General features: G+C 35.5%; 1 protein-coding gene across 1 annotated transcript in view; it reads left to right on the top strand.

The window, feature by feature from the left end:
- LOC148950779 (activator of 90 kDa heat shock protein ATPase homolog 1) overlaps positions 1-20,375 on the top strand; it is a 47,594-nt gene that overhangs the window by 10,001 nt on the left and 17,218 nt on the right. Inside the window, exons 2-4 of the mRNA XM_089090450.1 lie at positions 3,711-3,796; positions 8,618-8,814; positions 11,152-11,272. Coding sequence (XP_088946576.1) covers positions 3,711-3,796; positions 8,618-8,814; positions 11,152-11,272 — 404 coding nt within the window. The remainder of the gene's footprint in view (positions 1-3,710; positions 3,797-8,617; positions 8,815-11,151; positions 11,273-20,375) is intronic.

Below are 20,375 nucleotides of genomic sequence, written 5' to 3'. Positions count from 1 at the left end.
CGTTGCAGCGGCACTGCAACTGCATCTCGGCATCTTTTAGACATTTAATTATTTGATTATAATAGCAATCCAGGTCCTTTTTGCAATTCACTTGTATAGAGCTCTGAAGCAGATAATAGGGAACTCGTATAGCAGACAGCAGGCTTGTTAGTGTAAACGCATAGAGAGGAACATCAGCTTTCTTTCAATTACTTTTGTCAAACCATTTTGAAGACCAGGGTACTTTACAAAAACTTGCAGGGTTTAAATTCAGCGTGAGAGTAAGGGAGATAGGGAGATGGTCTAAGTCTTGTTCTTCAGCATGTACAAACACTATTGATGTAGTAATACTAGTAGAGCAAATAATGTGATCAATATTGCTCTTACTGCCTGAATGGTGAATATAAGAATACAGATGAGTTTTGGGTATAATATGATAAGATGGAAGGCAATCTAACAACAAATCACTTCTCACTGACGAGTTATTTATATCCGTATTGAAGTCACCAATGATAATATAATCTAGAGAAATAGAAAGAATTTTTTCCACTAAAAACTTCAACGTGTTACAGGCTTTAGTATATCTAGCCATTGATCTGGAAGAACGGTCATCATAAGGCAGATGAGAATTAATGAAAACTATAGTGCCCATACAAACAGCCAAAAAAAAACTCATTCGAGTACAAAATCACCAGCAAAACCAAATTAGGATTGCACTTAAAAACACAAGCTAGCCCGCCAGATGGGTGGCCTCTTGTGGCTCTGGCAGTAGTAAAAAACACATCATGATGAAGGCTCCGACGCAAAACGTTAATACTAAAGCCTGTAAGAAGATGCTCCTGTAAACAGACCAAATCAAAATCATTGTAGAGCTCATCAATAACGAAGTCCTTATCCTTTATACCATTAATATTAAACGATATTATTAAAAACTCCAAAGTCATTGCAAAAAGTGGGAGCGTGACATTAGTTCCTTAGATGCAGGGCAGGACAGGCTATAAGAAGCATGATCTTTACCACAGTTGGCGCACTTGGGAGCAGCGCTACAAGGACTATCCTTAGTAGAAAGATGTGGCCCAGCACATCTGACACATTTCGGGACATTGCTGGTGCAAGCACTTTGAAAGTGATCGTATGATCGGCATTTGAAGTAGCATTTAGGTATTTCTTTAAATACGTGAATTTGAAAAAATTCATATCCAACTTTAATTTTTTCATTGAAATAAGCAGACTGAGTGAACGAGTCTTCAAACTCAAGCTTGACGGACATTGTCTGGTCCAGTCGATTTGCACTTATTATACCTTGCAGTCTATTAATAACTGAAAGGTCAACATCAACTGGGAAACCTCTGAGAATCCCAAAAAAGCGCTTGGATCGTACTTTAACTGTTGCTGCGATAATAAATTTCTGAACCAATGTACAAAAATCTTCAGTTGCAGATTTATCGATATTGACATACCATCTGTCTTTAACAGGTTTCACACTACAAACTAATTCATGCCCAACTGTTTGATCGAGAACAGATTTGCGTTTAATCGGATCAGACAGATCTGAAGGCACTTTAGAGACAATAACTGTCGTATGAGTGTCAATTGCTGGGGTAGGTTTCGGAAGTTTAGGAAAATTCAACTGATAATTGTCAAGTTTCCCTGGCATTTCAACAACCACTTGTTGTAGCCCATTAAACTTAGAGAGTAAAGAAGTATAAGCATTTGCAGGGAGACATGGCACCTCGGTAGGTCGCTTTATCACAAACAGGTACAAAAGTGTCGCTACTGTCAAGAGATCTTAACAGAGAAATAATGCCACTAAAATGACTAGAAAGTGCATTGTTCCCCTTACATATTGGGCAATCCAAATCAGGTGCACTTATTTGCCACAATGAATTCTTAGCTTTTTTGACTGTGTTCATATCAAAAAAACTCCATACCAAGTTTTTTGATAATATCCTCCTCAATTCCGTTTAGCAAATTGCTTTGAATAGAATTTAGCACTGGGGAATATACATGATTAGGCGTTTCGTCAGAGCTTTTCATGGCTATCGCAATCACCACACAAATAAAAAAGTCTCAATATTAATTCAAGAAAAAATACTGAGTTAATGAATATCGAAATACAGGTCAAACTAGAAGCAAAATAGATTCCATTTTACAATCCTCTTAAAGTTAACTCAGGTCAACAACTCACTTAGAATAAATTATGACCTCACCAAAATAAATCCAGACAGGAATAATATCCAATTCAATTTTGGTGTTACCTCACTGAACTCTGAAACGAAACTGAACAACAGTGAATGACAGAACAACAGTGAACAACACTGTTGCAAGTCAACAGTGATAACATTGAGCCAGGTATTGGGTTTTTCGAGTGTGTTACATATAGTGTCCATAAGGTGAACAAGATAGTGGGTAGTAGAAGTAGAACGTAGGTTTCCAAATTGTCATTGGTCAACATTTGGTATCTTTACTTTCAACCACTTAGCTAATAAGCTTTCATATAACTTGGAAAAAACTGGAGTAAGAGTAACGGGATGGACACCATCAAAATTTTGCTTGTTACCTTTCTTTTTTATGGGAGTAATAAAACCTAATTTCCAACAATTTGGGATTTACCTGTAGAGGTAATTTCATTAAAAAGTAAGGACAAAGTCATTGCTGATGCCTACAGTGTCAAATTCATGTTTCAGTTTTTTTATTATTATTATTATTACATGGACAAGTAGCCTAGCAGGCCTGTTGTCCAACCTTGTGGTATCTCTGATTGATCCCTGGGCCCTGTATTGCCAAGGAGAGCATCAATCCGTTGTGCTACCAGAGGGTATTTATAGAATATAGGATACAGATATTAATGAATAACCATCAGTTGCTGGCACTTTTTAGGGGGTTTTAATTGTGGCTGTAAGGTGGTTCAGTGCAGAAAAAGGACAATTAAAGGCAGTCTTTATGCATGGGCTCTTTTGAACTAAACACCTGCTTTGACAAAGTTCTTACTTCATCGAATTCAGAAAAATATAGGCTAAACTGATTTTCCAGACTACTTCTGTTGTAACTATACCCGCTTCTTTTAAATGCCTGGATATTGTGATAGGCAGTATAAAAAGTTACTGATTTTGTTATTCTTTATAGAACAACTGGAGCATGAAAACTGTTGTTGTAGTACCTGAACTATATTCAGAACAAGTGTTGCATAGAGAATAAAATAGTAGCTGCTACTCGTTGTTGTTATAGTAGTTAGTTCAGAAAAGTTTTTTTTTTTTTTTTTTTTTTTTTTTTTAATAAAAGTTACTGAGAGGATTAGATTGCAAATCAAATTATGTATTTCTTTTATTCACTGTGTCTGTATCATACAAAAATATATTATACCTACCTTCACATTTTCTTGAGGCCTGAAATTCTGTGAAAGTTGTGGTTAGGAACAATATGGAAGGTGTGAAGAATTGTACTAAATCATTATTTATAATATTTTTAAAGATATAACTTTAAAGTTTGGAAGAATCAAAATAAGTTAAAAGTGCATCTTAATTTTCGTTTAAAATCTGATTTTAAACCATGACTTTGACCAGTCATAACCACTTGTATGACAAGATCTGAATCAAAATAGGACTTCAAGTTGTAAAATTTTGAAATAATTAGATTCCAAAAAACATTAAAAAATCAAAATATGGCTTCTCATATGTAAGATATTCTTATTTGTACTGTTTTCTTCACTAACAATCATTATGTCTTTGTAGGACTGAGAAAGATGCTACCCCATGGTCTAAGGATAAATTGAAAAACCTTCTGAATAATTTAATTATTAAAGATGAAGCTACATCAGGTAAGTTTTGATTTTCTATTATGAGCATTATGTTAAGGAATTGCTATAATTTATTGTTTTGTTTTATATAGCTATTTCAAAATAAGTAAACCAACTTTTACTGACATACTATTATTTTAGCGGCACTCTTATTGACTTGCAACTAATGCAAACTTTGTTTTTATTATGTTTTTTTTTTCGGGAAATTGTTTAAGTTTTTGCAGTTTGTTATTTAGCGCACTTGTATACCATTCACTGATGGCATCTACTTTGAGGCAATTCGAAATTTGGAGACAATACTGTTTCTTCCTATGGTTGGAGCTATACAAGCCCTTCCATCACTTTGGATGGGTTTTAATTACAGCTATTGTGGTTGATACGAACTAATTTCTGGATATGAATAATTGCTTTATAGATAGTTTGTTCAGTTTGAGGGGGAAGTTATGACTAAAACAGCTTAAAAGTTTTTATTAAGCTTGCAACTTGCCAATAACATTTAAAACCCCTTTAGAGTCTCAGATATTTTAATAAATTTAGATAAAACATGATGATATTTAGATAGATATATAGGTAGATATTTAGATAAACCATATTGACTCTTTTCTTTAGAAGGATGAATTTCATATAATTCTGATTCATATAATGTTCATATAATAATATTCATATAGTTATTCATATAATAATAATAATAATGTGTGTACACCATTAATGCACAACTATACACATCTGTAGAGTAATTAAACTTTGCCATTTTAAAGCCAATACAATTCAGTTATTGATTGTTGAGGTTATTTCAAGCAATTACTATTACCTTAAATTGCATTTGCCAGCAAGTTAAGTTGGCTATAACCTCATATAGTTCTCGCTGGGTTGGAAATGATGTTATCTGAATATCACAGGAGCATTCCAGTGATATTTCCACTTGACACTTGCCCACTTAAAATCAACAGCTTTTTTAAAAGAATTTATAGAGGAAGTTGAAACAGTAGAATCTAAAAGACTGTTCCGGGCTGGCACTGCTCAAATACAAAAAAAGTTCTGTCTCTCTTGTCTTTTTATATGTTTCATTTGCAGCTTTAATGAATGACCCCTTGTTGAAGGATATAATGTAGAGCTTATTAACAGGTCTATCATATTATTGTGAAATAAATTCTTCAAAGCAATTACATCCCCCCTTTGGCATCGGTAAACTAATGAGGGCAGGTTAAGTTTCTTCAAGCAGTCAGGGTATGTCATATCTTTATGTTGAGCTGATAATTTAGTAGATCTCCTTTGAACTCCTTCTAATAATGCAATGTTGTGGTTGTGGCTATCTCACTGGCAATATCCGACTTCAGCTGGGACGGCAGGGTGATTCTTTCCAGGGCTAAAAGGGCTAACCAGGCAAACATTAGTATTCAGCCACAAACATTAGTTAAAACATTAAGAAGTTAAAATTAAACAGCATTAAACAGTTAAAACATTGGTATTCAATTCAATTACAAACATAATCTAGTTGAAAGTGTTCAAAAAGAATGCCATGGTAATGTACATCTTAATGTACATTTGATGTGTGTTGCCTAGAATATACACTCAAAAATTTATAGGGATCAGTTTGTCGGTTTAGGAGTAAACTCTGCGCATAGAAATATAACTGTAGTTTAAAAAGATTGTGATGTTTGTAAAGTTATATCCATTCTAGAAGCTAAGTAATATTGACTGGAAGAGCAAAATGTCTATATTATATTTTGGTTTGATTTTTTCCTTTCCTATATAGTGAATCCCATTGATTGGCTGATGTTGTTTTGCTGATCCACATTGTAATTATATTAAGTTTTTTTTTATCCTAACAATTTGAACTCCACAATACACATGGGGACTTCTAGAAAATGTAGAGTACTTGTATATTCCGAAGGTTAATTGCAGTCACAATGCCACCAATGTCAAAGCACAGTTTAAATCAGAAGCAACATCTTAATGTAATCGTTTTGATCTAGTATAACTAACAAATTAGTTGCAAAAAATAGACAAATACAAATAAACTGCAATTATTTTTCATCTGAGAAAATCAACCATGATTCAATTATACTGTTGAGTTCAAAATCGAGAAATTAGCTGGATTAATCCTGTGCCATCTAGGACAAGGGTTTGAGTCCTGGTGTAGCAGACATAGACATAGACATAGGTTTATTAAGATCGAACAGCGTAGCCATGGCTAATTTATGTCGTCTTTACAACAATATGGAAAAAAAAAATACAAATAACACTTTAAGAACACTAACTCGTGAATACAAATAACACTAAGTCTTGTTGTATGCTTCTACGAAAAAGGGGACAAACGTGTTTTTGTAGCGGATGGTCCTGCAGACCGGGGGTTGTAGCTTCGACTGGGATCTGGTTCTTTGGTTAACAGGAGCATCGGGTGGGAGGATCAGTCTGTGATGGGGCGAAGATAGCAGTGACTTGCCGAGGGACATGATCAGTGATAATCGTCTGTCGCTGAGAGATTCAAGGTTCAGTTCTTGCAAGAGTTAGTTGTAGTCGTCACTTCTGTTAGCAACGATTATGTTAACAGCTCGTTTCTGCAAAGATTCAAGGTCATCGCAAAGGTAGTGGGTGCTCTGGACAAAAGGTCCCCAGACAGCGACGGCGTATTTGAGTAGAGGTCTCACACACGTAATATAGGCATTTTTTAGGCTTTGAGTGTCGCAGCCAAACCTGCGCATCAGGACTAGGGTCTGAAGTGATGCATTGCCAGCCTTAATAACCTTCTCCACGTGTTCGGTGAATGTGTAGTCCATCGATAATGTGACTCCAAGGATTTTTGCAGATGGAACAACAGGGAAAGGGACTTGCGGGAATTCCAAATCACGATTCAAGGGGCAAAACCAGAGGATCTTTGATTTATCTGAATTCAGTGTCAGCTTGTAACGTTCAGTCCTCAGAGAAGAAAGATGCCAGAAGGGTCTAGCTGAATTGACGTTTGATTACACCTTCTCTCACGAGGTATTTGAGGAAAAATGATAAATCGTCGACGAATTTGAGTCGCTCTTCGAAATTCTGAAGGAGGAAGTTGATGAGGGAGATAAATATGAAACCAGCAAGTCTTGTACACTGAGAGGCTCCAGAGGTAAGTTTAGACCAGAATGAGATCAAGTCACCTTCAAACAATGGAAATACACACTGCATTCTGTCCTGAAGGAAGCTCATCACTAATGCAAGAGACCGCTTCTGTGCGCCCATGGCTCGCATATTTTTTGCTGCCGTAAGATTGGAAGATTGGAATCTTCCAATCAAGCCTTTGGCTTGGGGTGGGAGTCAGTGATATGGTTCTGCTGCCTCAGCCAGCATTACACACAGAGGGCATAACTGAGGCAGATATTTCTCTCTAATAGCTAGTATATAACTATGATTTTATAAGGTGTATTTTAAGACAAGGATATTTTCTAAATATAGAAAAAAATAGAACCGTTGAGGCAGAATAATGTATTTGTTTTTTTTATTAAAGTTAGATTTTCTCTATAAAGTGCTTGTTCATATCAGGTACACTTAGGTGCCTTTTTAGTTTTTTTGCTTCCAATCTATGCACTTTCTTTTCAACCCTATACTCTTTTGCCCAAGTAACTAAGTATCCCAAGGATCTTTTGAATCTAAGTAGGATTGTTATTTTGCAATATTTGGGAAGCAGAAAGTATACCTTTACAAATTACAGACAGGAATGAATTTCTTCAAAGATTGGTTGAAAGAAGCCCTCCTATCCCTAATATGGGAAATGTGTGGGAATCCTGCACCTTTTACTCCCCAGAAAAATAATCCTACCTATCCCAAAGATATATCCATGTTATGGATGAAACCATTCTTTTTTTGTCAAAATAACCTCTTTCAGACTCTCTCTGAATTGATTTCAATGTTTCTTTTTTGATATAAGGCTTAGATTCACTTATCCAATAACTGTTATAAGGCTTTATTACTTATTTACTTAAATATTAAGTGGCTTAAATTTGTTTTTTGAGCCTAATTTAGATCACCACAAATCATCTATGCAGTTTAGAAACTACCCTCTATTTAAGAGTACCAGGGGACCAAGCTTTGCTTGGTGAAATAAAAGATGTTTTTTTTTTTTAAAGAACTTTAATTTCATTTTATTCAGCAAACCTTTTTGCATGTTTATACTGACAAATTATTGTATATTATCCATAATCAATTTAAATCGTAATGTGCTTTTTAAAATATGTAACACAGACACTCATCCTCAGCAAAATTTATTATTATAATTGCAAGTTTTTGTGGTGTCAGTTGGAAAAATTCGACTTACGGAAAAATATTCCAACACAAAATTTGACTGCTACAAGAGACGAACACGTATATTATTTATATGTATATAATATAAAGTATATACAGTAATATATATATATATTTATATATATATTTATATATATATATATATATGTATATATATATATACATATGTATATATATATATATATATATATATATATATATATATATATATATATATATACATATATATATATATATACATATATATATATATATATATATATATATATATATATATATATATATATATATATATATATATATATATATATATATATATATATATATATATATATATATATATATATATATATATATATATATATATATATATATATATATATATATATATATATATATAGTTTTTGTTCCATCCAATGCTTTTCTGGGGGGGGGGTCGAGAGAGGGCTTTTGAACCAATTTTATCAAAAGTATGATTGTGTTGCTGATTATGTCTTTGTATGATGCAGATATTCTCTGTATATTTCAGCCCTTTGTTACAACTTATTATTTTAACTTTAGCCAAGTGTACAATTACCGATATTGATAAATTAGAGGGAGAAGCTGTAGCAAATAATAGGAAGGCAAAGCTAATCTTTTTCTATGAATGGACCATTGATCTCAACTGGACTGGCACTGTTGGAGAAAGTGGTGAAGAAATCAAGGGTAAAGTTCACATTCCCAATCTTAGTGAAGAAAACGACCCAAGTGAAGTAGACGTAAGCATTTAATTTTTGAATTGTATTTTAGCCATTTTTACTAAGACATAACCAGATCTTTATTGGATAAAGCGTAATCATATTTTCCTTGATTAGTCATATTTTTATTCTTTAATGGTTCTATTATGGAAGGCTCACATCAGAATAATCTATCTTTTAAACCTTGGGAGAGGGGGAGGGGGGCACTTAAATTAATCTAAAGGAATCTTCTGAAAAATTAGAAAAATAGCCATTTTTAAGACTGTTTAATCACCTTAAATTGCTTACAAGTAGCATTGCTTTAAAACGTCATTTCACTAGTGTTAAACAAGGACCATTGAAGTTATAGCATTATGATTTACACTTTGGCAATTTTTCCACTGACAAAATAGATAGTTGTAAGCCTGGTCCGAGGAACTTTGTTGAGAAACAAATTGGAGAAGGAGCTTTGGGCATTATCTGTAGTTTTAAGAAATGTGAAACTTTTTAGCACCCCCCCCCTTCAAGCAGAAAGAGACTTTCTTAATTTTGAGACTTGAATTTTAAATTTTAATATTAACTCTTAATTTTGGTAGCTAAAAGAATTGTGACTGATCCAATTGTTCTATTAAGTATTTTTTATACAAAAAATGGTGTTCCTTATAAGACACTTCAAAGCATAAACTATATTTATAGCTGCTCAAAATGGTGCTCGTCAGAAATACTTTAAAGCAAAACCTTATTTTTAGCTGCTCAAAATGGTGCCCCCCCCCCCCAAAAAAAAAAGAAAACCATAAACCATATTCTTAACTACTCAATTTTTATTATAGCTCAAAATGTTTTTTTTTCTTTGGTTCAACAGAATAAATTCGTGTTTACGTGGCCGTGTTGCTGGATATAATATCTTCTGCAAAATTGGAGCGTAGGGATTTGGAGCACGGAGAGCCTTTGAGAGTACGGAAGGATAGAAAGACAGGAAATCATCTTTTTAGTCTATGTTTTTTCAACTTTATTTTTATGTTTGAAGAAAAAAGATGGTACTAAATGCTGGATTCCCACACGTACGATCCAATTGGGTGCCAATTCAAGATTAACAAATCTAAATATAAGCTAAAGCCACTATCAGCCCAATATGCTGCCCTGTGGTGGCAGAGTGAGTTTGATTTTGGCTTGGTATTGCGGGACCCAGGGTTTGAACCCAGCTGTAGTAGAGTTTGAACCAATTTAGACTAATATCGGAAAGTCTTTCATGCTTCAACCATCGTTTGCTTGTTGACATAGCTTGTTGACTATTATTAGTTCTACTAGTAAACGTTATCAGCAATTTCCTCTGAACTACTAGAACACAAAAATATATATTCATATATATTCAATATATATATATATAAACATTTTCATTGGTTCCTAAATTTATCATTTTGTATCGAATAAGGTATATAATATTCTGGGTACATAAGACGTTAAATTTATTTTAAAAACTGCTTAATTTTTTTTATAGGGGCATTTGTTTTAGAAAGAATTTAAGATGGAACCTGTTTTCATTTTCAACTTGAATTCAGTATGCTTAGTTTTGTTCTGGCTCTTATTTAACATTTACGCTGTCAAGATAATTAAAACAAACTGTGTGTGTAAAATCGTAAAATTATCAATAAGTTTTTCAATATCATCGAATTTAATTTCTTTTTTTGTGCATTTTTGTATCAATAAGGCATATATTAATGAATTATACTTTTATAATTATTCCTTATATTTCATTCAATTTTATTTCCAAACCTACAGTCTAGGAGAGTGCCTTGTAATCTTTTCTAAATGGTACCAAGGATTGCCCATTATACAAATGTGCCTTCTTTGAGGGAGGGGGGGAAGGGTATGTGGTTAAGAGCAGTTTCCTAGTAGAGAAGGGGCGTCAAAAAAAGGCCTACATACCTCTATTATTCGACTCCCATTTGCTCTCTGCAGGTTTCTCATTTTGAAGGGGCCACCCTCAACTCCTCTTCGCTACTGTGTTAAAGATCTTCGTTTAGCCGCCGGAGCGTGACGAATAATGACAAGATTGTTATTTGATAATGCTGGTCGTTTGATAATGCTTTGACATTTTCTTTCTGACATTTGACATGACAATAATGATTTGACATTATGATTTGTTAATGATAATGCTATCGAAACTGGACTGCTTTGAGGCTGCACAGCTCTGTATTTTCTATGCCATATGACAAATAAGGGTATTGAACCCCCAAGTACTTTGTGATTTCCAGCCTATCCTGAAACAATTGTCACCTATTTATATTTTCTGTTTTAGGGTTGGGTATTTTCACTCTTGATTCACCCTTTGCATTTCTCTTATGTTTAAATTTGAAACTGTGTCTTTTTTAATTTTAGGTTGAAGTAACTGTAAGCACTTCTGGCAACGAAGCTGATAAACTTAAGGAGTTTATGAAGAAAACAGGTGCTAAAAAAATACGGGAACAATTGACTGCATATATTGCAACCCTCAAAGAAGGTACCTTATAATTATTGCTTTTATTTGGATTAGCCGCGTGCCAGTAATGACGGTGATTAAGTAGGGTCCAACGTGGGTGCTTCGAGACGATTAGGATTCGAGAGGTTAGAGGATTAGAGGATGATAAATGTTTTCTAGAGAAATAGTTTAAGAATAGTATCAACTTTTCGTTTGTATGACCGTAATCGAACAATAAGCTGCATAAAAAAATTTGGTTCGAGCTTACTTTCTAGGGACATATTGAAGGAAACTTAAGATCACGGTCACGTTCTATGGATGAAGGGTGACAGGCCATGGTGTGCATTTGTGCTTAGCCAAGTCCAATGCTTGCCATCGCCAGAAAATTAGTTGGACAGGCTGCCAAATCATTGTTAATTTGGTTAAAGATAAGGTCGCCTCCAACCGGCTGTTGTAAGGTGAGGTAGATGGTCATTGTGGGGCGTATCTCCCGAACGTTAGATTTGAGCTAACCGAACCGTCCTAAGGTTTGTTCGGCTGTTTGGGTCGCAAAATAAGACTAATTAGTGTACTGGAGTGACTTCTCATTGCTAACGCGGTTGTACCATCGCAGACCTCTTATCCTCCTCTGGCTCTTTGACTAGAATACAGAGTTGTGGCTAATACTTGCAACGGCTCAGCTCCACAGCGGATGTTTGACTTTCGCCAAAGGCAGCAGCTCAGTTCAGAATTCAAAGATGGACGCAGAATTGGAGGGGAATGGGATGGGAAGAAGTAATTGTAAATGGTAGGAAAAAGGAGAATAATAAGTGAGCAAACAAGAGCCTCAATATAATATTCTCTAAGAAGTCGTAAGTTCTAGTTTGTTTATATGATACTTTGACGGCTATATTGCTGGGCGTGCTAATGGCTAGGGGCATCTGTTTTTGAAGGGAAGAATTTTGTGTAATAAACTTGAGGTTTTTGAGTACTTGTTTAATATCTAGCTGGTCATGATACAGGTGTCTGGAAAATTTGCAGTTCCTTGGCTTCAGATTAAGTAGAATTACTTTTGGGCTCACTTTGTAACGCAGTGACCTTTCTGTTTTTAGGTCGTATAGCTCTAATGTAGGTGACCATTGCAGTTAATATATTTTGGTTATTATTTTGAACTTGGAGCACGCTGGGAAATTTGAGGGGCAGAATTTAGCAATAAGTCCAAATTTGAAACAGTTCTGGCATTAGATTCGTCTGATTTTATTGCCCTTATATGCCCCTTGTTTTTTTTTTTACTAAATAGGAAAAGAGGAAATAAAGTTTCGAAGTCGCAATTAGTGCAATTTTCTTTATCATTTGCTAGCCAATCAAATTGAAAGGGAGTGGGTATATCCTTTGGGATGTGTATACGGCTATTCTAGACATTTTTCAGGGAGACCAATCATCTGTATTTGTTTAGACATCCCACAATGCTGTTTGCGTTTAGCACTTTCTCGTGTGTCTGTCATTAAACTGGTTTAACGGCTTTTTGGTCAGTAAATGCTACTAGTTTTGTTTCAATTTTATATATTTTATTTACTACTGCTACATTATTATTATTATTATGACTTAATACATATCATTGCTGCTTACTATTACTGTGCTACTACTACTTACTGTTAATAATGCTCACTGTCACTTCACTACCGATATTACTAACGGTTTTATTATGTTTGTGTTTTTATTTACTATTAATTAAAAAAAAATTTTCCACAAAATAAGTTTTTCAAAGAAAAGTAAAGAACTCCATTAAACAAAAAATGAGCAAAAATAAAATCAAATAATCTACCAAGCGTGAAACTACCGCAAATCGGCGTCGATAAATAAATGAAACCCAAAACGAACAGAAATTACAATAAATAACCGAGTCAAACTCAAAACGAGCAGGAATTAAGATAATTTGGGCTCAAAACCCCTATGCCTCCTCAAGGCCAGAACATAATTTGCACTTTACTGAAAAAATATAAATGTTCTTACTTTTATAACTTTAATAAATCAAATAATATTAACATTTCGATTACCAAATATCAGTATATGCATATTAAACTGACAATGCACATTCATTCGTTTCATACCTCCTCTAGTTGTCCTGAAATGGAAAACTTGATAGCATTCGCAAAAAAATCTGCTTACTTTTTTGATAGCTTGGGTATACCTACGCTATTTTGACTTGGTTAAATTTTAAGAGCAGAAGTAGCCCCGAAAGTCTGAACATAATACCCTCAATCGTTCTGGGGATACTGCTGAGATGCCTTATTGGGAATTAGCATTAACACAGTGCATTTTGATTTAAGCTTAAGGCAACATTTAGTTTTTAAACATAATGGGCAAACGGGAGGGTGGGCGTGGGAGGGGGATTAGTTGCCCTCGAATCACTTTCGACTATTAAAAAGGGCATCAACCCTTTCTTTTTTCAGTCGAATGAGCCCTTTTCGAAATTCCTGCGACAACTCCTTCGATACGAAGTGCCCTGGTTTAAACAAGAACAACAACAAAAAATCATACATTAATGATCTTTACTATAAAAGTTTCAAGCCTTCCAATCACTTTCGACTATTAAAAAGGGCACTAGGCCTTTCGATTTCCAATCGAATGAGCCCTTTTTGAGTTTTTTACGACAACGCTTTCTATAAACACCTTTTATACCCCCAGGGCATAATTTACAACCCTTACCCTAAGGGGTGTGAGGGTGGTTGTCATCCTCTTCCAGAACTTTCAACTACGTCAAACAAAATGGCTATCTCAAAATTTTGATTGGATGTGTTTGGGAAAATGGTGGGCGTGAGAGGAGCGTTAGTTGCTCTCCCATCAGTTTCAACTATTAAAAAGGGCACTAGTTTTTTCAATTTCCAATCAAATGAGCCCTTTTGAAGTTTCTACGACAACGCTTTCAATAAAAACCTTATATGCCCCCAGGGCATAACTTACAAACCTTGCCCTGAGAGCTGGGGGGCTGTCATCCTCAAAGACCTAATTTCTAGAACTTTCTACTACGTTGAAACAAATAGCTATCTGAAAATTTTGATTGGATGTGTTTGGGGGAATGGTGCGCGTGAGTGGGTGGTTAGTTACCCTCCAATCACTTTCGGCTATTAAAAAGGGCACTAACCCTCTCAATTTCCAATTGAATGAGCCCATTTTGAAGTTTTTACGAAAACTCTATCTATAAAAACCTTATATGCCCCCAACGCATAACCTACAACCTTTTGCCCTGGGGGCTCTGAGGGGTTTGTCATCCTTAAATACATAATTTCCTGAACTTTGAACTACATTAAACAAAATGGCTATCTCTAAACTTTGATTGAATGTGTATGGGAAAATGGTGGGCGTGAGAGGGAGTCAATTACTCTCCACTCACTTTCGACTGTTAAAAAGGGGCAATTTCAATTTCCAAACAAATGAGCCCTTTTTGAAGTTTCTACAACAAATTTCTATATAAACCTTATATGCCCCCAGCACATAACTTACAACCCTTACACTGAGGGCTCTGAGGGGATTATCATCCTAAAAGACCTACTTTCCAGAACTTTCGACTACGTTGAACAAAATGGATATCTCAAAATTTTGATTAGATGTGTTTGGGGAAATGGTGGGCGTGAGAAGGGAGTTAGTTGCCCTTCAATCACTTCTAACTATTAAAATGGCCTAAGCCCTTTCAACTTCCACTGGAATCAGTCCTTTTGATGTTTTTACAACATAAATTTCTATGAAAACCTGACATTCCGCTACGGCAGAAATTACAGTCCTTGCTCAGAGGGGGTTAAGGGGCGGGGTTGTCATTCTTAAAGACTTAATTTCTAAAACTTTCAACTACGTTGAATAAAATGGTTATCTGACAATTTTGATTGGATGTGTTTGGGGAAAAGGTGGGCGTGAGAGGGGAGTTAGTTGCCTCGAATCACTTTCGACTATTGAAAAGGGCACTGATCCCTTTGAACTGCCGATCGAAACAGATCATTTTCAGCTATCTACAAAGATTTCAATAGAACTTGGATGCCCCCAGGGCATAATTTATAAGCCTGGGTCGTGAAGACTGTGGGGGGTTAGTTGCCTGCTCAAAGCGCTTTCGACTATTAAACAGGACTTTAGTCCTGCGTGAATTTCCAATCGAATGAGCCCTTTTTCAAGTTTCAACGACAAAGATTTCAATAAAAAAGCTTATATTGCCCTAAAGGCATAAATTATAACCCTGCTCAAAGGTATAATTTCCTAAACTTTAAACTGCGTGGAACAAAATGGCTATCTCAAAATTTTGATTGGATGTGTTTGGGGAAATGGTGGGTGTTGAAGGGGTGTTAGTTGCCTTCCAATCACTTTCGACTATTAAAACGGGCACTAGCCATTTGAATTTCCAATCGAATGTGTCCTTTTTGAAGTTTCTACAACATTGCGTTCTATTAAAACCTTATATGCCCCCAGGGCATAACTTACAGCCCTTGCCCTGAGGGCTGTGGGGAGTGTCCCCCTCAAAAACATAATTTCTATCTGGAAATGAATTACGCTGAACAAAATGGCTATCTAAAAATTTTGATTGGATGTGTTTGGCGAAAAGGTGGGCGTGAGAGGGGGGTTAGTTGTCCTCCAATCTTTTCGACTATCAAAAAGGGCATTAGCCCTTTGAATTTCCAATCGAATGAGCCTTTTTTGAAGTTTCTACGACAACGCCCTTTAAAAAAAAATTATATTCCCCCAGGGCATAACTTAAAACTCTTGGCCTGAAAGCTGTAGGGATTGTCCTCCTCAAAAACATCATTTCTATCTGGAAATCAACTACGCTGAACAAAATGACTATCTCAAAATTTTGATTAGATGTGTTTCGGGAAATGGTGGGCATGGAAGAGATGTTAGTTGCCTTCCAATCACTTTCGACTATTAACAAGGGCACAAGCCACTCCCATTTCCAATTGAATGAGCCTTTTCGAAGTTTCTACGACAACTTCCTCGATACGAAGTGCCCTGCTCTAAAGGAAAAAAATAATAAATAATACATTGTGCCAACATCGTTCTTATAGGTAGACCCCGAAGCCGCGCCAAAAAGTCGGCGGCGCGCCGCCGAAAACAAAACGGTGGCGCGCCGCCGAGCTTGCATCAGCGCGCTGACGCCGCCGCTGATTCTATCGGCGGCGGTGTCACAAGTACGCCACCGTTTTTTTTTGTTTTTTTTTTTGTCTCTTTTTTGCTTATCGATATCGACCTTCGGGCTTCAGCCTTCATCACGGCTAATCTGTTTCTTAAACATCAATACTGTCATCTTGGGCTTGCTATGTATATCGGTTCGTAGGAAGAAGAAGAAGAAGAAATTTTTCTTGAAACAAAAATTCTACCTTCCACTTTAAAACTCTTTTCATTTTTCTTTCTATTTTTCAGATGAAAAGAGGTAGGTAAAAGAGCATTAGGCAATTCAGGATGTTATCATAACAGGATGTTATTACAAATTCAGGATGTTATCATACTTAGGCAGCGCAATCGCGCTGCCTAAGTTAGCCTAAGTTAGTAAAGAACAATGTTGGCACAATGTATTGTTTTTTTGTTTTAGTTTGTTTTCCATACCAGGGCAATTCGTATCGAAGGAGCTGTCATAGAAACTTCGAAAAGGGTTCATGGTTGGAAATTGGAATAGCTAGTGCCCTTTTTAATAGTCGAAAATGATTGGAAGGCAGCTAACACCCCTTCCACGCCCACCATTTCCCCAAACACATCCAATCAAAATTTTAAGATAACCATTTTGTTCAGAGTAACTGATTTCCAGAGAGAAAATATGTTTTTGAGGAGGTTACTCCCCACAACTCTTAAGCAAGGGTTTTAAGTTATGCCCTGGGATTATATAAGAACGATGTTGGCAAAATGTATGATTTATCATTTTTTCCGTTAGACCTGGATACTTCGTATCGAAAATATTGTTGCATAAACTTCGAAAAGGGCTCATTCAATTGGAAATTGGAGTGACTTTTGCCCTTTTTAATAGTCGAAAATGACTGGAAGGCAACTAACACCCCTTCCACGCCCACCATTTCTCAAAACATATCCAATCAAAATTTTGAGATTGCCATTTTGTTTAACGTAGTTGAAAGTTCTGGAAATTAGGTCTTAGAGGATGACAACCACCCTCACAGCCCTCAGGGTAAGGGTTCTAATTTATGCCCTGGGTGCATATAAGGTGTTTATAAAAAGCGTTGTCGTAGAAACTCAAAAAGGGATCATTTGATTGGAAATCGAAAGGCCTAGTGCCCTTTGAATAATCGAAAGTGATTGGAAGGCTTGACATTTTTATAGTAAAGATCAATGTGGGTATAATGTATGATTTTTTGTTGTTGTTGTTGTTGTTTAGACCAGGGCATTTCATATCGAAGAAGTTGTCGTAGGAACTTCGAAAAGGGCTCTTTTGATTGAAAATAGAAAGAGCTGATGTCCTTTTTAATAGTCGAAAGTGACTGGAACGAAATCCATCCCCCTCCCACACCCACTCTTCTATTTGCTTTTATGTATAAAAATTAAATATTGCCTTAAGATAAAATCAAAATGCCCTGTATTAATGTTACTTACCAATAAAGCCTCTCGGCAGTATCCGAAGAACGAATGAGGGTATTATGTTCAAACCTTCGGGGCTACTTCTGCTCTTAAAATTTAACCAAATCAAAATAGCGTAAGTGTATCCAAGCTATCCAAGAAAGTAAAAATTGATTTTTTTGTGAATGGTATCAAGTTTTCTATTTCAGGTCAACTAGAGGAGATATGAAACTAAATTAAACACTACTATTTGTGTCCAGATTTCTAAAAGGGTCTATGTTGTTAAACATTGTTGAGAATTTTTTTCCAGCATACAAATAGCAGGCAAAACTATAAATTCCTACAAAAAGAAAAAATTTAAAGTATTAGTTTATCTTTCCCTGAAAATATGCCAATTTAAAAAAAACAGAAATTAGTTAAAAAAAATTGTTGCCACAAAATGAGTTTTTTAAAGAAAAGTAAAGAACTCTATTAAACAAAAAATGAGCAAAAATAAAATCAAAGAATATACCAAGCATGAAACTACCGCAAATCAACATTGTTAAATAAATGAAACCCAAACCGAGCAGAAGTTAACATAAGTTTGGCTCAAAACCCCTATTCCTTTCCAAGGCCAGAACATAATTTGCAATTTACTGAAAAAAATACAAATGAATGTGCATTGTCAGTTTAGTATACATATATACTTATATGAAGGGGTACGTCCCCTTGTCAATATCTCGCTCTTTAAGCTAACATTTTTTTTAGTACTTTCATAAGACCTATTTATTCTAATTAAACCCCTTGTGATTCCGGGGTCATTCTTAAAGAATTCGAACAAAGTCCAAACTTTAGCGTAAAGAGTGAGGTATTGACGACAGTTTAAACTTCCTCATATACGTGATAATTTCTGTTCATTTTAAGTTTTAATGTTGCTCCTTACTTTCAGTTGAAAAAACTTGTTTTTTTATTTAATATACCTTCAACATCCAATGTAGGTTTTGCCAAGCTGAAATTGGAGCATAGCTAAATAATGAAAGGACTTGATGGGTATGTTTTACTATTAGCCATCAAAAGTAAGGATACATTTTATTGTTAATAAATACAGTTTCTCCACTAGAAACAACTTTATAATTATACGTACGGTGTGACCCGCAGGGCCGGATAAAGGGCGAGTGGAACGATTGGACCCAATCGGGCCCCGCGTATGAAAGGTCCCCGTGCTGCCATCAAAATGAACAATTTATTTATAATCAAAATGTTAATATTATTTGATTTATTAAAGTTATAAAAGTTATACATTTGTATTTTTTCAGTAAAAGTGCAAATTATGTTCTGGCCTTGGGAAGGCATAAGGGTTTTGAGCCCAACTTATGCTGATTCTTCCGCCTTTTGAGTGTGGTTCAGTTATTTAATGTAGTTTCTGATCATTTTGGGTTTCATTAGTTTATTGATGGTCATTCGCAAGAATTTCCCGGTAGGTAGATTATTTGATTTTATTTTTGCTCATTTTTGTTTAATGGAGTTCTTCACTTATCTTTGAAAAACTTATTTTGTGGAAATTTTTTTTTAATTAATCTGGAAAAGAGCTAGTATAGATACTAGCTAGTATAGCTAGTATAGGAATATATCTATAAACATTAATTACATTTTTTTTTGCACAGTGAGCAAAGCACACTGAAGTTGAAGCAGCCTTATACTTTGACTTAAAACTTCATAACTTGACCACTTCTTTCAGAAAAGAATTTTGGAGGGGTATTCTGTGTAGATAAGAAAAGAAAGTAAAGGTGCAGTTTAGTTCCCCCTGTGACGTAGGGCGCACGAGCCCTATAGCAATGGTGCGGGTTAGTTCTCCCTAATAAAAACCACTTATTTCGGAAGATACAAAGGAGAGGATCATTTCCAGCAATATGTGGCATCCCAAGGTCCAATGCTAGTATCAGATCCCGCGAGTGGCAGTTTACGCTCGTCAAGTTCTGGCTGTCCCAGCCACAAGTGCCCCAGCTAAACGGCTTTTTAGCCCGACAGGACTGATAGTGACTGCAAAAAGATCAATGGCTCCAGGCAGAGTGAACAAACTCACTTTTGTTACATCAATTGTAACTGAAGTGATGTAACCCCTGATTTAAAATTGTTGTTTTGTTAAGCCGTGGTATCTGACTTCTATACAGTGTTTTTTTGATGTTGTTATTTGTTTTTTTCACTTCCTTTTCGTATGTATTTGATGAAAAGGAGATGTTTGAACTTCAAACTTTGAAAGTTATACACACATTAGCCCACATCATTAACAAGAAGAAAATGACTAAACACGGGATTTTATAGGAACAATCCGATGTTAAACATAAACACACCATAGGTTTCCCTGGGTCTAGTGGCTAAAAATGAGAATTCTAGTTGGTCTAATCGACGGTGCACATAACCACTATCTACATGGCCCAACAAAGTCCTGCTTTGTCATATTGTTCTTGTATGTTTTCAACTAACCATTTAAAAATCCCTACTGAGATCAAGTTGAGGTTGAATATGCTTGGTGAAGTGGAATTTTTATTATTATTTTTAATCAGAAAAATTGGCGCGCCGCCGATAATAAATCACAAATTCGCCGCCGTCATGTCGGCGTGGCGCGACTTCGGGGACTACTTAT

The sequence above is a fragment of the Artemia sp. Qi Xiang Cuo genome, chromosome 6 (genome assembly GCF_049724085.1).
Source record: "Artemia sp. Qi Xiang Cuo chromosome 6, ASM4972408v1, whole genome shotgun sequence".
Lineage (NCBI taxonomy): Eukaryota > Metazoa > Arthropoda > Branchiopoda > Anostraca > Artemiidae > Artemia > Artemia sp. Qi Xiang Cuo.
This window is presented reverse-complemented; position numbering and strand designations above follow the sequence as displayed.